Source organism: Equus quagga, chromosome 9 (assembly GCF_021613505.1).
Source record: "Equus quagga isolate Etosha38 chromosome 9, UCLA_HA_Equagga_1.0, whole genome shotgun sequence".
Taxonomy (NCBI): domain Eukaryota; kingdom Metazoa; phylum Chordata; class Mammalia; order Perissodactyla; family Equidae; genus Equus; species Equus quagga.
The window spans coordinates 59,883,426-59,899,277 of NC_060275.1; the positions used below are offsets into that span (position 1 = coordinate 59,883,426).

The 15,852-nt window shown below is 39.8% G+C and overlaps 3 protein-coding genes across 6 annotated transcripts in view; 1 reads left to right on the forward strand and 2 right to left on the reverse strand.

The window, feature by feature from the left end:
* ANKRD12 (ankyrin repeat domain 12) overlaps window positions 1-391 on the reverse strand; it is a 136,679-nt gene extending 136,288 nt beyond the window's left edge. The window contains exon 1 of one of the 4 annotated variants that reach the window (XM_046671805.1): window positions 261-391. The gene's annotated coding sequence lies outside the window, so the exon portion shown is untranslated. Of the gene's footprint in view, window positions 1-100 lie in introns of all 4 variants that reach the window. The other 3 variants (XM_046671803.1, XM_046671807.1, XM_046671804.1) reach the window with 3 other exon arrangements.
* Window positions 1-6,484, forward strand: part of LOC124244557 (uncharacterized) — a 28,702-nt gene extending 22,218 nt beyond the window's left edge. Inside the window, exons 3-4 of the mRNA XM_046671180.1 lie at window positions 16-821; window positions 5,477-6,484. Coding sequence (XP_046527136.1) covers window positions 16-803 — 788 coding nt within the window. The 3' untranslated portion in view covers window positions 804-821; window positions 5,477-6,484. The remainder of the gene's footprint in view (window positions 1-15; window positions 822-5,476) is intronic.
* Window positions 4,985-15,852, reverse strand: part of NDUFV2 (NADH:ubiquinone oxidoreductase core subunit V2) — a 30,944-nt gene continuing 20,076 nt past the window's right edge. Inside the window, exons 7-8 of the mRNA XM_046671809.1 lie at window positions 11,295-11,371; window positions 4,985-5,139 (exon numbers count right to left, since the gene is read on the reverse strand). Coding sequence (XP_046527765.1) covers window positions 5,046-5,139; window positions 11,295-11,371 — 171 coding nt within the window. The 3' untranslated portion in view covers window positions 4,985-5,045. The remainder of the gene's footprint in view (window positions 5,140-11,294; window positions 11,372-15,852) is intronic.

The window sequence follows — 15,852 nt, forward strand, 5'->3', positions numbered from 1 at the left end:
CGCCGGGGCCACGAGCGCCTGTCACCGCCGGGCCGGCGGGGCCGCGGGCGGGCGGGCCAGCGGGCGGCGCGGGGCGGGGCGGGCAGGGCGCGTCCCCTACCTTGCTCTGGGGAGGGAGGACGCGAGCGGCGCGGAACCGAGGGGTCTCCTCCCAGGCGCCGGGGACGGGGCTCGAAACCGCGCCCTCCTTCCTCCTCGCCTGTCGCCACGCCCCCCTCGCCCGCACGGACCCACGGCACGGCCGGCGCAGGAGGGTTTACCCCCTGAACGAGTGCCTCAGCGTTGCCGTCGCTATCGTTGTCTTCGTCGCCACTGCAACCGCCACGAACGCCGCCGAGGCCGGGCTTGAAAACATCTCCGGTCTGGTCCGTCTCTCACCACAGCCTCCTCGCTCCCAGGCAGCGCCGCCTGGCGATTGGCTGTGGCGCGGGCACGTGACTCGGCGGGCACGGGACGGGCGGCGTGACCGCCCCGCCCCCGGCGCCCGCCGCTCTTTCAGCTCTACGGGAAGCTTCCCGAGCCGCGGGGCGGGGCGTCGGGACGTACCAAGTGGAGGCGGCGGGGGTGCGGGCCGGAACTCCTCCCTCTGTGCTGTACCCTCTCTACCCCCCCGAGTCTCACCGCCTCCCCTTCGCGTCCGCAGCCCGAGAAGGGAGGGGGAGCCAAAGGCTGAGCGAGGGAGCAGCCAGGAAGCACCGCTGCCGCTGCCGGGCCAGGGGGCTCTGCTGTCACTTTCTGCGGCGACCGTGGCGGTGGATATGACTGGAAACTTCTGGAAATGGCGGCGGCGGCGGCGGCAATGAAGAGAGACTCTACATAGGGTATTCGCATGTTATTTTTACAGGGGTGGGTGGACGAGTTCGTGAGCTCGGCCCCGGTGGAACGGTGCTGCGAGCTAGGCTCGAGGCAGAGGCGGCCTGCCCCCGAGCTTGCGGCCGCGGCCGGCTGCCCCGGCGCGTCGGAGAGGCGCGGGCGGGGGCGCGGTGTCGGCGCCGCAGTGCGCCTGCGCCCCGGCGGGCGGCACCTGCGCCGGAGCCCGGGGACCCGGACGCGCCCCAGGAAGGGTCGCGGCGCCCGCCCTCGGCTGCGCCAGGCGGGGCCCGGGCACCCGTCCCGAAAGCACGTTAACGGGCAGCTGCCGTGGGGACGGCACGGACGCCACAGTACGCCCTCTTTCATTCACACTTCGCATGACCTTTTTAGAGAAATTTAAGTGCATTTTCCGCATCTGAGGTAGTGTTTCAGAGGGAACTGCTCAGGTACTGCAGAAGAGTGTGTTGAGGAAAACTGACTCTCTCGACCTTCCAGCTGCGGTACTCTGCCTTTTTGCTGGATGCTTTTAATTTACATCGAGGTTAATATGCAACAGTTTGCACATGTCCTTATTCGACTACCAAAGGGGTTACATAATTGAAGGGAAACCGTCGTCTCCCTCATTGTTAATAGAAGCCTCTAAATTACAGCACTCATTTGTGACAATGAATGCAGTTACAAATTTGTCACTCACCACAGTAGATGACGGGACATTTCAGAGTTGGCAGAGAACGCTAAATCCCAACAGGTTACTATATAAAGCATAAACTTCATTAAAGATCACTTTTTTTCCTTTCCTAGTTAACCGATTTCTCCCACCTATAAAACATTAGGTTGTGTGAATAGTGAGAGATCACCTTGTGGCTAGAGTTGGAATAGTTATATTTAATTTGGATATTTATGGCATGAAATATAAAGAAAAAAAGAAATCTACTAAAAATTTAACAAATTCTGACATCTCTTCAAGTCATTGAGTTGGTTCCCATTTAACTCACTGTCACAGGCAGGAGGTCAGTTAGTATTGATGGCAGTAGCTCTTTCTATAGGAGTTTAGCGCCTCGCTTCAAAGTTGAAAGGTAGCTAATCTTGGATTTTCTGAAATAATTTATGTCAACAGCTATACACACAACCTTGTTACTACTTAAAATCACTAAATACATGAAAGACTCATAAGGCAGTTGTGATCGAGGGCACTGTATTGACCACGCTCAATAGGATACTGCCTGTAAAAGAAAAGTTAATTGTAGAATTCATCAAGTTGCAAAAAGTTTTTTAAATGAAGCTCCTATTAAGATTCTATGTGGAAGCGTTGGTGGTACAGTGGTTAGTATACCTGCCTTCCAAGATCATTTGTGGCAAATTATAAATCAGCCACAATTTGTTATTTGAAAGGTCCAAATGAAACTTATGAAGGCAAGAGGAGCTCATTTTCCTTTGCAATGTGAAGCTAGAAGTATGAATCAAGAAATTAATTCTTATTGTAGATTTTATGGATAGAGGTCTCAAAAGAAGACTGAAGAAAACTAGTTTATATCCACAAGCTAGTTGACTAGTAAGCTGCTAAGGCTTTTAATTGTATAACCCTGTCTTTTGTTGGTTCAAGTCCTGGAATCCATTTTCAGCAAGTAGGAAAATGTTTTTTAAATAGTACTAGGGGGCCGGCCCTATGGTGCAGTGGTTAAGTTCACACATTCTGCTTCTCGGCAGCCCGGGGTTAGCCGGTTCGGATCCCGGATGTGGACATGGCACCGCTTGGCAAAAAGCCATGCTGTGATAGGCATCCCACGTATAAAATACAGGAAGACTGGCACGGAGGTTAGCTCAGGGCTAGTCTTCCTCAGCAAACAGGAGGATTGGCAGCAGATGTTAGCTCAGGGCTGATCTTCCTGAAAAAAAAAAGTTAAAAAAAAATAGTACTAGAAGGTCAAGGACCCGAAGCATTAAATATCACTCTTAGCCAAAGTTAAATTTTATAATATTTATTTAAGGTTATTACTAATAGACACTTAAAAACGTGTATATTTGATATCTGAAGTAGATGCCAGTCTGCAAAACTTTTCTTTCCAGCTTATTTTTCACACCTTTAGAATCAACTACTATTATGCTTTGCTACACTGTCAAGTTAAATCAGATAATTCAAAAAATCCTGCCATATTTCAGGAAGGTGAATGTAAAAAATGAAAAATACAATCTCAGATCATAGCTTATCATATGACTTAGTCTATACAGATGTAATGTCTTTGCAGTGAATACTCTTAGTACTTTATTATGTGCTGTAGGATTTTCTTAAGCACTGGTTCCATCCAGTTACAGCAAGCAATTCTGAGCAATCAGTAGCTTTCCCTAGGAACTTTCAGTAGCTGCTCCAAAAAGAAACAAAAACAAACCCCAGGTATTAGATCCTTTGCCAGTAGGGAGAATGAAAAGTTGAATCGTTTGTTAGTTTACTGTTGCCATTAAACAGCAATAAGCAAATTTCCTCCTCAAATACCCTCTTTTTAAAAACAGTATAGAATTAGGAACTGAGAAGAGGAAACGAGGGAGCAAACTGGTGGTAAACACATAACACTGCCTCTCCCTACTGGTTTGAGAAATAGGCTGGGATCTGTCATTTCAGCTCCCGAAAACTGGCAAGGAAATTTTAATCAGCGTGTTCATATACATTTTGGAACCATCTTAGATTACTGTAATGAAATTTTACCTGCCAGCTGTTGTTAAAAGCTGGGAAACTATCATTAAAATCAGTGCTCTTGTGGTAAAATTGACAGGATTTTCAAAAAGAATGGGCAAAAAAATTAAGCAAGACAACTCAAAATCCTAATGTATACCACTGCAGTACAACGTAAGGTATGATCTAAGAAATATAGAATATGTTTTGATAATGGTATAACAGTTGCCTATAATTATAATGACCTAAAATTAATTTTCTACTTCTAAGATATTACATAAAAACTGACAACCAGTGCATATCCTTAATACATGACTTTGTTTTTTCACCCAGTATTTGAAACCTCCCTTTATTTCTATTTAAAAAACAATTTTTTTATGTCAAAGTGTAAAGCATTTTTACGAAAGTCAACAGAAGCATTAATTTAAAGGAATACCTGTGTTTTTTCATGATTTTAAATAAAAGGCTTAATGGGTTAACAAAGAGAAGACAGTCAAAATGTACAGACTTTTTAAAAAGGGATAAAAATAACTGTAAAAGTAGTTGCTTATGGGAAGAAGGTCGAGGGCTCTAGAGTAGAAGGGAGGCATTTTCGTTGTGTTAACTTTTTGTATCACTTTTAAAATTAGTGTTATTGTTTACCTTCTCACATAAAAACAAAAACAAATTTTTAAAGACATTCTTAAAAATAATCATGTTTTTAAGCATCATGATTACTAGTGATTAGTCTGTCACAAGAACAAGGCCAAACAGTGACTTTGAGAAATCCTGAAACAACTGGATTAGTTTAGATTTATCCCGCCATTAAAGCTGGCTATTAATTTTTTTTCAACGTACAAAACTAATGTACTATAGCTAGTTTCTTGAACTGGATATAATATGCAAAAGGTTTTATCCTTCTAAGTAGTAACATGCATTCAACCGAAGAGTATATTTTGCATATCTACTGATCTTTCCAACTCAGATTGTACTTCCAATTTCTTCACCCAGTTAATTTTTGTATACTTGCACTATCAGAATAGCCAAGGATGTCAAAATATTTTGTATATTCCTTCTTTAAAAATGATAAGCAGTACTTCTAGAGATAACTACCTTATCCTCCTTATACCTACAGTCTGCTGAAGGTGTCACTTACCAGTTGAACAAATTATGTGCTGTAAATATAAAAATGTTTCAAGGGAGTACTGACATAAATCAGGTTGACAGAAAGAACATGTTAACTTAGGACTTGGCTATGCGTAAAGATGGGAAAGCAAAATGTATTTGAAATTTGACAAAATTTTTACCTCACAATAACCTAATATTGAAAAAAGTCATCTGGCAGTTGAGAATAAATGATGTTGCAGTAACTGTTAACTAGATTATGGAGTCATGTCTTCATTGTTAGCCATAGACAGAAGACTTTAAAATGGTGCTCTTAAGTTTTGACATGGTACTTATAGCTGCAAGTTGCTAGGTTACCACCAAGATGTTCATAGATCAAAATGAACAAATATAAAACACTTATGGAGAGAGGAGATTCCTATTTTATTTCTCCAGTGACATATTTACAGATGAATATAAATTAAAGGCCTGCTTGCAAACCAAAGCCAGGTCCTTTGGGTGGTTCAGTCAAAGAGGTAAGACCCCCAGCTGGCTCACAAGAGAAACGTCCACTCCTGAAAAGAAAAGCAAGTAACATTAAATTGACTATTAATGATTAACATTTATAAAATCTTTACTTAAAAAAAATTGTAATTGTTACTTCACAACAGCCCTCTTTTTCCCCCAAGAACTAGCATAGATTATTTAATCCAAACATTTCAACTACTGCAAAATTTTCTCTTCCTAAAGATAAGTATGAAAACTGACATACCAAAATTCACCATAAATATGCAAATTATAAAAAATAACACTAATACTGGTTCCCATTTATTGAGCAGTGTATAAAATTATTAGCTCATTTACTCTTTACAACAATGCCATCAGACAAGTAATTCTGGCCTTATTTTACAGATACAGAAACCAAGGCTTGGAGAATTCAGCATCTGCCCAAGGAACAGAGTTAAGAACTATGGCGAAATAACCCAACCCCCAGAGGACATTTTTAAAATCATGTCTTCATAAACTAAAGCACTACATTTATTCTTCTTATATTTGAATTTTATTTAGATTGAGATTCACTGTCACAGTGAACAGAAGGGAATACATACACACTTATACACTATACTTGGAAAAACAGAAATTAGATTCCTTGAGACATCTGAAGATTTGGGAGGATGTCCCTTAGAAGCAGTGAAGACAAAATCTATTTTTATTTATGTTTTTAAAGGCTATATTAGTAGTATTAATTTTTCAAAAACAGGTTCCAGATCTGGGTGGCTACCACAACCACAAAGAAAAGAAAACAAGAACAGGTCCTTATGTAGGAATCTATGAAGAGAGGCAGCAGAGAAGTAGAAGAACCTGTCTTTTTTTCACCCCCACACATACGTTCCCAGGTAATCGCTCAACCTCTGCCCTGTCTGACCTCTGTCATTAGAGCCCAGCTCAGCACCTACTCCTATTCCCTGGCTTTGTTCATTTACCTTGTTCCTGCCACAAATTTTAGCTGAAGAGTTTGTTCAATTTGTATCTTTTTACTCCCTCTGGCTTTGTCCTTCACATTACGTCATCAATCTTATAAGTGTTTTTAGAGCCCTAGGAAATAATTTTTTGTTGAGGGGACAGGAAAATGACACAACATAATCATTTATAACATCTTTCAAGCTATTACATTATATAATGCAAGTAACTAAGTAGCATATTGTAACAAAGAATGCCTACAAAGCCAGAAATTAGTTAATATATTTGTAGTTAGGTTCACTATGAAAACCAGGTCAAAAAGCAATCACTGTGTACTATCTGTCAGAGCCTAAAACTAATGTAGGGTAAGTGGCCAAATGATTTAACTTTAATAAAAAACAAGTATTTGGCTCTGGCTTTGTTGTTTTGGTTTGTTTTTGTTGCTGGTGGTGAGGAAGACTGGCCTGAGCTATCATCCACTGCCCATCTTCCTCTTGTTGCTTGAAGAAGATTGTCCCTGAGCTAACATCTGTGCCAATCTTCCTCTATTTTGTACGTGGGACACTGCCACAGCATGGCTTGATGAGCAGTGTGTAGGTTCGTGCCCAGAATCTGAATCTGCAAACCCCATGCCACTGAAGCAGAGCACACGAACTTTACTACTATGCCACCAGGCTGGCCCCTGTAATTTTTTTTATGTTACCTGGTAACACAGGTACTCCTGCTGCTCTTTAATTGCCAATGAAATGAATTTATTTTGGAGAACCTTTCTTCTCCTCCTTTACTAGGTTCCCTCTTGTGGTTTAACCTCAGCTACCCTCTTTAGCAAGAGAAAGTACCAATTTAGGAAGATTATAAAAACTGAAGTTTCTGGGACAATAAATGGGAGAATTAATCATGTACACTGCCTGAGCTCTTCACAGGATTATGGAATTTTATATAAGAAAGTAATTTGAAGAATAATCTGGTCCAGTTTCCTAAAGTTTGTTCCATGAAATTACAGTCCCATGACATACTTCCAGTGGTCTGTTAAGTCTGCCTGCATTAAAATATTATAAAGGCTGTAAAATCCCCCAGTAAAGGCCACAAACTTTCTTTGATCTACTCCTTTTATCTGTGTACAAGTCACAGAACACTCCAGAGAGGCAGTGATCTGGCCTTATCCATTGACAACCACAATTTACAGTCAGGTTGTCACTGAATAAAACACAAAAACTATTTCCCTGATACATTATGCTTAAAATGCCATCCATTAATTACTTTGCTCTCTTCATTACAATTCAAAAGGTAAACCTGTTTTTTCAGCCATTGCAACACTATTTGTACATTCATTACTTTAACTCATTTGCATTCTAGAAAAATTGGCCTTGCTGTATTTTTTTTTTTTTTGCAGGGAAAGATTTGCCCTGAGGTAACATCTGTTGCCAAACTTCCTCTTTTTTTTCCTCCCTAAACCCCCAGTACATAGTTGTATATCCTAGTTGTAAGTTGTTCTAGTTCTTCTACATGAGCCACCACCACAGTGTGGCAACTGACAGACAAGTGGTGTGGTTCTGCGACCAGGAAGTGAACCCAGGCCGCCCAAGTAGTGAGCACTGAATTTTAACCACTAGGCCATCAGGGTTGGCTCTGTATATTTTTTATGGCTTAAAAAAGTACTTTATGAAAGTTGAGTGCTTATCTTTTTCATATTGCTAAGATATATCCCCCTCTGCCCCTATTTTTAATATAAAAAACCAAAAGTGACTTTATTGTCTAGTTATCCAACAGCAACCACCTGTATTTTTTGTATATATATTTTGTAGCCTACTTATATATTTTTTAAATTTCAGATATTATCTGCACTCGACAGAATTCTGCAAAATTTAAGATATCTTTATAAAACTAAATATGAAGAATTCAAATTGGATTTAAAATTAGTTTTTGCTAATCCATACTAAAAAAACCTAGTAATTAGTAATTTGCAAGCAGGTTTAGAAGTTTTCAATACTTTAATTGAAAATAAGAACAATCGCACAAAGCACACAAATATTTTCTTTCTAGCCATTGTTTACAAAAAATAATAAAACAGTTTTGAACCACATAGAGACATCCATCTCTTACTAATTTTGGCCAGGGTAGACCTGATAGTGGTACTCAGTAATCAGTCACTATTGCACCAGTTTAATTGCTCTCATTACTCAAAGACTAACGATGAGCACCTCTTTCAAATGTGTGAGCAAAGAGCATTATTATAAAAATACTAATAAAAAGGAATTAGCCAGTGTCAGTTAATTTTAAATAACTGTAACTACAGTCTGGTTGTTACTATCATCAGTCTCTCTCATTATCCTTTACATCCAAGAAATTAACTTGGGGAAGGAGAGAAAGTTGTTTTCAAATGTGGGAAGACATTCTACTATTATACCATGTCAAAACACAATCTTTACATACATCATTGGTGGATGCTTTGCAATTATTGAAAAATAAGTAGATTTATCTCTGCTTTTTAAGTAAAAGGTGATAAGTAGGAAATAAAAAGAGGTTCAGAAACTAATAATCTAAAGTCTTTGGCTCAAATCTAGAACACTGTCAAAAAAATCCCAGTGAAGAACTATTTACAATTACTGATAAGCAACATCTTTATTATTATTAGATGCTGAAATACGTTTTTTTTTTTAAGATTTTATTTTTCCTTTTTCTCCCCCAAGCCCCCCCCCCCCCAGTACATAGTTGTATATTTTTAGTTCTGGGTCCTTCTGGTTGTGGCATGTGGGATGCCGCCTCGGCATGACCTGATGAGTGCTGCCATGTCTGCGCCCAGGATCCGAACCAGCGAAACCCTGGGCCACCGAAGCTGGAGCTCGTGAACTTAACCACTCGGCCACGGGGCTGGCCCCAGATTCTGAAATACTTAACTGTGTGTGGTACTTAGTTCCTGTTTATTAATGTTAAAATACAATGATGTTATAGAATCTCCTATATTAAAAACAACAACAAACTCTAATTTCACCCCTGATAACCTCTCAAGACTTACAGCTTTAAATACCATCTATAATAACTGATGAATCCTCAATTCATATTTCCAGCCATAATCTATTCCCTAAATTCCAGGCTCATATCTACCTTTCAGCAACTATCATGGATCTTTAGTAGGCATCTCAAACTTAACATGTCCAAAACAAAGTGACCTTTTTCCCCCAAACTTGCTCTACCCCAATCCTCTCCATTTTAGTTAAATGAACTACTGAGGTGCTCAGACCAAAAAGCTAGAAACCACTCATGATCCCTCTGCCTCACAACATGCGCTAAGTTTAAACAGTTCTCAACACAGCAATTAGGACGAGAATTTTAACAAGATCACTCGTATCATTCCCTACTGAAAAAACATTCCAACAACAGCTCTTTATTATATTTAGGATTCAGCCCAAATTACTTTTCTGGGCCCCTACCTACATCTCTGACCACTTCCACCACTTTCCTCCTTGATCACCTCACTGCAACCATACTGTCATCTGATTTTTCATCCAGGACCTTAATACATCTTCTTTCCCCTCCCTGGAACATCATTCGTCCAGTTCTTTATGTGGTTCCTTTGGGCTTTAGCATTCAGGTAATGGCTCAAATATCACCTCAGCGAGTCCTCTCCTGACTAAATTTACCCCCATTCTCTAAACCCTAACCCTGCTTTATTTTTCTACCCAAAAGTTGAAAGTTATGGGTTTAAGAACAAATACAAGAATAGCATAAACTTATTTTAAAAGACCTGAGTCCTAAAAAAGCAAGTGAAGTTTGTGGAAAATATTATGGACTTTGTCGCGGGGTGGGGGGTGCAGGCGAGGGAGGCTACATTTAAAGTAAGGTTAAGTAAGGAAAAGGACCAGTGGCTGAGAAAGATATTGTGATGTTAAATAACAAAAGGTTTCACTTCAGTAGCCTCCATAAAGGAGAATGATTCTTCACAATGGAAATTACCCCTAAAAAGTAAGTGTAGCCCAAGAAAGTGAGGAACTAGGAAGAGAATGTCAAACTTCTTTAAGCAAATTCAAGTGTTAAAAGAAGCATGTTTCTTAGAAAGGAAAGTAATAGTCAGTAGGGGCCAGCTTGCCTTTACTAAACTTATCTTGAGTTGATCTGTTTTTCTTATTAGGTAGACTTATTAGCCTGCCAGAACAATGAGTGAATACTTCTAGAGTGCAGGCTACAGCACCACTCATACCCTAGGACCTAATAATTCAACTTCAGGGAATTGTTACTTATAACAAAAAGTAGAAAAATATATTTTAAAACAGAAGAACAAAGGACACACCATAGTTCTTTTAATACATTAGAATACTATATGGCCATTAAAACCTACAAATATGTTGAGAGAAGGAAATTTTTACATGACATGAGCAGAAAAAAATACAAAGGGATTATAACTATAAAACCATGCAAATAGTTGCTAGTATTAAGAGAGAATTTTGTGAATGTGAACACTTAGATTTGGAATAGGAGTTTGTTTAGCAGCAAAAGTTCAGGTTCATAATTGAAAGAAGAGCAGTTAGTATAACACAACTGCACGATGGGAGCAAACTGTATAAACAGTGTTTAAGCCGAAAAAGATCTAGGCATTCTGACTGATTGTAAGTGCAATTACTGATGTAATGTATCTGAAGTGAGAGTTGATGTAATTAGGCCGCATTATTACAGGCATAATGTCCAAAGCAAAGGAGACAGTCTCACAATGCTCTGCACTGCTCTGTATACCTCAGATACTAGGATTTGTTTAAGTATCACATTAAGAAAGTCATTAGCTAACTAGAAGACCTGCAGAGGAGGGAGACCAAAACTGTCATGTAAGGAAAAACAATGACAACTGTAGATATTACATCTGAAGATAGGAGGAAGACAAGATCGATATTTCAAGTTACCTGAGGAGCTATCATTTGGAAGAGGTATGAAAAGTATCTTATGTTGGTTCAAAGGTCAGAATTGGACCTTCAGGCAGAAATCAGAGGGAGACAGACTTTCGATCAATCTTCTGGCAGTATGAACTTTTAAACAGTGGAATAGATTTCTATTTGTAGTAACTGTCCCTTCTCTATAAATATTCAAGTAGATACAAAATGATTATCTGAAGGGTTTTAGAAGGAAAAAAAATATTCTTGCTTTAGATGACAAGTTGGTTGAGATACTATCCAAGGCTCCTGACAACTCCTGTGAACTTACAATATAAAATTTTAAAAATTAAGTTTAGTTTAATTTAGGTTAAGCCATTAAATTTTATTATCTAGAAATAAAAGCATACCTTGGCCCAGGTTTTGGAATTGTGCCAGCCTTGAGTGCATCAATAATTTCCTCAATATCCTTAGGTGTCAGATCCTCCTAGAAAAAACACAAAGTCATATCATATTAAGATTACCTCCTACTATTGAAACCTATGTAAATTCCTAATATCAAACTTACTGTTTGTCTCTCTCAGCTCATAAGTTAGTTACCAAGGTAGCAGCAACTGAGTAACTCCTATGTATAGTGTACACTGCTAAATGCAGTATGCAGTAAGAGCTGCAGATGAAGAGGCAATACAGAGTAGTGCTCTGAAGTGAAACAGTTCTGCATGAGTCCTGGCTCTAACACTTACTAGACAGTAATCTTAGACGAGTTACTCAGCCTCCCTAAGTTCGTTTCTTCATTTGTAAATCTACTTCAGTGTTTTTGAGGATTAAATGAGAAAATACATAAAATAGAACAGTGCCATGGCACATGCTCAACAAATGCTATCTCCTTGAAGAAAGAGTGAACAGCGAACAGCAAATAGTAATTAGCACCAGCAGTAATAGTAGCTTAAAAGTAGATGCCTAATATCTATCCCTAACCTAAAGATCTAATACGCTAGTGATATCTTCTTTCTTTCCCAGGTGAAATTCACTGTTTCAAAATTCACTTAATTTTTGAAGGAAAAGGTAAAAAAATTTATTTTTGACACATGTATTTTAATGATCCTGACCCTCTAATCCCCATTTCAACCAGAGCAGCTTTATATTTTATACACTGTGTACCTATGTAAAATTCTAACCTCAAGGAAGGGTTGTGTTATTTAAAATAACAAATGCAATTAAAACACATACATACACGCTCATACGCCTAACTGCACCCTAGGATTAATCAAAAGACAGTCAAATCAGAATAAGCAAGATAAAACTAAGAGAAAATGCCTAACCCATATCATATTCCCCTTTCCCCTCCAAAATTAAGTGCTTAAGAAAATGTTTGGTAGGACCTGTACTTTGCTAGAGAAATCATGATTCAACACTATTCCAGTGCCTAGCCACACAGAAGGCCTTTAATATTTGCTGAGTGATTAAACATTTATAAAAATAAAAAGCTGCTTTCAAGGGCTGGCCCCGTGGCTGAGTGGTTAAGTTTGCGCGCTCTGCTTTGGTTGCCCAGGGTTTTGCTGGTTCGGATCCTGGGTATGGACATGGCACTGCTCATCAGGCCACGCTGAGGCAGTGTCCCACATGCCACAACTAGAAGGACCCATAACTAAGAAAAATATATACAACTATGTACCGGGGGGCTTTGGGGAGAAATAAAATCTTAAAGCTGCTTTCAAACTGCTTGGGGTTCAGCAGATGCTCAGAACCTCACAGCTAGAAGGAGTCTTTAAACTCATCCAACGATTTTATTCCCCCTCCAACTCTTTCTTCTGAAAATTTGAAAACTATACATGAATACCCATATTCTTACCACCTGGATCCAACAATTTTTTAATTTGCCATATTTGCCTTATGTACACATATGCCTTTTTTTTGTTTCGGCTGTATCATTTGAAAGCAAGTTACAGATATCACGACACTTCACCCCTAATACTTCAGCAGATGATGCCTAGGATCATTTTCTTAACTAACACAATGCCTTTACCACACCTTTTAACTAACAATAATTCCTTAATAAAATCAAACGTCAAGTCCATATTCAAATCTATGCAACCCTCCTCAAAATGTATTTGATATCTGTGTTTTTCCTAAGCGGAATCCATTCAAACTTTATGTGACTATTTCATTTTATCCACCGGTCACCTCGGGGCCATAAAAGTTAACTACCCTGCCAAAGACCATACCATACTGACTGGAAGAATGTTTATCTTTGGATAAATCTGTAGGCTACTATATTTAGACGTACAATGCTTCATACAAAGCCCTGACTGTCTAATTCCTGCTAAAATCTGGATCCTCATTATTATGAGTAAATTGCAGAAATGTGGGAAAAGGAAAAGCTATGGCTGTATTTTTTTTTTTTTAAGATTTTATTTTTTCCTTTTTCTCCTCAAAGCCCCCGGGTACACAGTTGTATACTCTTTGTTGTGGGTCCCTCTAGTTGTGGCATGTGGGACGCCGCCCCAGCGTGGTTCAATGAGCAGTGCCATGTCCGCGCCCAGGATTCGAACCAACAAAACACTGGGCCGCCTGCAGCGGAGCGCGCGAACTTAAGCACTTGGCCACGGGGCCAGCCCCTATGGCTGTATTTTTAAAGGACTTTTTTTTTTTAAATATGGGAAATAGAGAAGGTAAGAAATTTGAATCACTGATCACTAAATGAAGAAAATCACTACAGAATGACAACACCCCAGAAATCTAAAAGGCCAAAGAATCGAATTTCATCTTCATTAAAAAGAAAATTGTAGCAGCTAGCCTGGTGGTGTAGTGGTACAGTGTGCTCCACTTCAGTGGCCTGGGGTTCACAGGTTCAGATCCCAGGCACAGACCTACACACCGCTCATCCAGCCATGGTGTGGCAGCATCCTATATACAAAATAGAGGAAGACTGGCATAGATGTTAGCTCAGGGCCAATCTCCCTCAGCAAAAAGAGGAAGCTTGGCAACAGATATTAGCTCAGGACCACTCTTTTTCACCAAAAAAAAAGAAAATCGTAGATTTCCACTGCATTATGGCAAACTAGCTATCCCAACTGAACCTCCTGTTGTAACAACTAAAAAAATGCTGGAAAAAATTAAAAACAAACAAAAACTTTTAAATTTCATCAATATGCTGGCAAGAAAGAAATACTCAGAGGCCAGAAACTCAAGGAAAACCCAGGGAGACAAGTGGAACACCAAGCAAACTTGGCTTCAGGGATTCACAGCCTAGAGGAGCAAGGGACCAAGCTCCAGGCCACAAGAGACCATCCAAATCATAGAAAGTTAGGACCCCCAAAAGCTATACCCTCAATGCAAGGGTAAATTAGAAATTAAACTGTCCTTCAAAAAAAAGAAACCTGCTAGTCTAGAACCTTACACATTGGGGGAAGGGAGGAGGGTGTAAGGAGAGGGGCTTTCTTTTGGGCCAGTAGTATTTCTGAGAGCAAGAGAGAAGCAAAGTAAATCCCTTCTTGAAGAATACACCTTCAATGGAAGCCTCAAAGAATTTCCATAAACAAATTTCTAAGAAGCATGAGCTAATGAGATATTATGAATGAAGACCATGACATAATTAGGGTAGCAAGAAATTAAAAAAAAACGATAACTAGGGGCCAGCCCAGTGGCGCAGCGGTTAAGTGCACGCATTCCACTTCGGCGGCCTGGGGTTCACTGGTTTGGATCCTGGGTGCAGACATGGCACCACTTGGCAAGCCATGCTGTGATAGGTGTCCCACATATGGGGTGGAGGAAGATGGGCACGGATGTTAGCTCAGGGCCAGTCTTCCTCAGCAAAAAGAGGAGGATTGGCAGCAGATGTTAGCTCAGGGCTGATCTTCCTCAAAAATAAATAAATAAATAAATAAAAAAGAAGGATAACTAGAAAACTCCACATACTTGGATATTAAGAACACTTCAAAAAAACACAGGTCAAAGATGAAACCAAAATGCAAATTTAAAAATACTTAAAACTGGGGGCTGGCCCTGTGGCTAAGCAGTTAAAGTTCTGCCTGCTCTGCTTCGGCAGCCCAGGGTTTGCAGGTTCAGATCCCTGGTACGGACCTACTCCACTCATCAGCCATGCTGTGGAAGTGTCCCACATACAAAGTAGAGCAAGACTGGCACAGATGTTAGCTCAGGGCTAAGCTTCCTCAAGCAAAAGAAGAGGAGGATTGGCAACAGATGTTAAAGCTCAGGGTGAATCTTCCTCACACACACACACACAAAAATACTTAGAACTGAATGATAAAAATATTACTAATCAAAACTTGTGAGATTAAGCTAAAACAGTACTTAGAACGAGGTATGATACCATCTCTGTAAAATTTTTAAAATAAGCAATATAGTATTACATATTAGCATAGCTGGATACATATATTAAAAGTGTAAAAACATGTACAGGAAGAATACACACTAAATTTATGATAGTGGTTCTCTCTGGGAACGAAAGGAAAGGAGTAAGATTTTGGGTGGGGGTGGTTTACCTACATCTGTAGCTTATTTCTACAGACAATGACAATAATGATAAAAATAACACCTGAAGTAAGTGTGGCAAAATGTTATCTGTTAAGTCTTGGTAGTTATTTTCTGTATATGTAAATTACTAAATTTTTCATACTTTAAAAGTTTTTAAATGTGTCATTATCTCCTGCAGTTAAATGCAAAAATGTTTAAGAATAATTTTTTTAAAAACCTTCTGGTGGACAATAATGTGGAAGCTAAAACTGACATATATTTATGTAAAGTTTTTCTATTCTTTGATTTTTAATAAACTTTGGAAACCAGAAAAAACAGCCTTATGGGGCCTGGCCCCATGGCTGAGTGGTTAAGTTCACACGCTCTGCTTCGGCAGCCCAGGGATTCGCCAGTTCGAATCCTGGGCTCAGACATGGCACCACTCATCAGGCCATGCTGAGGCGGCATCCCACATGCCACAACTAGAAGGAC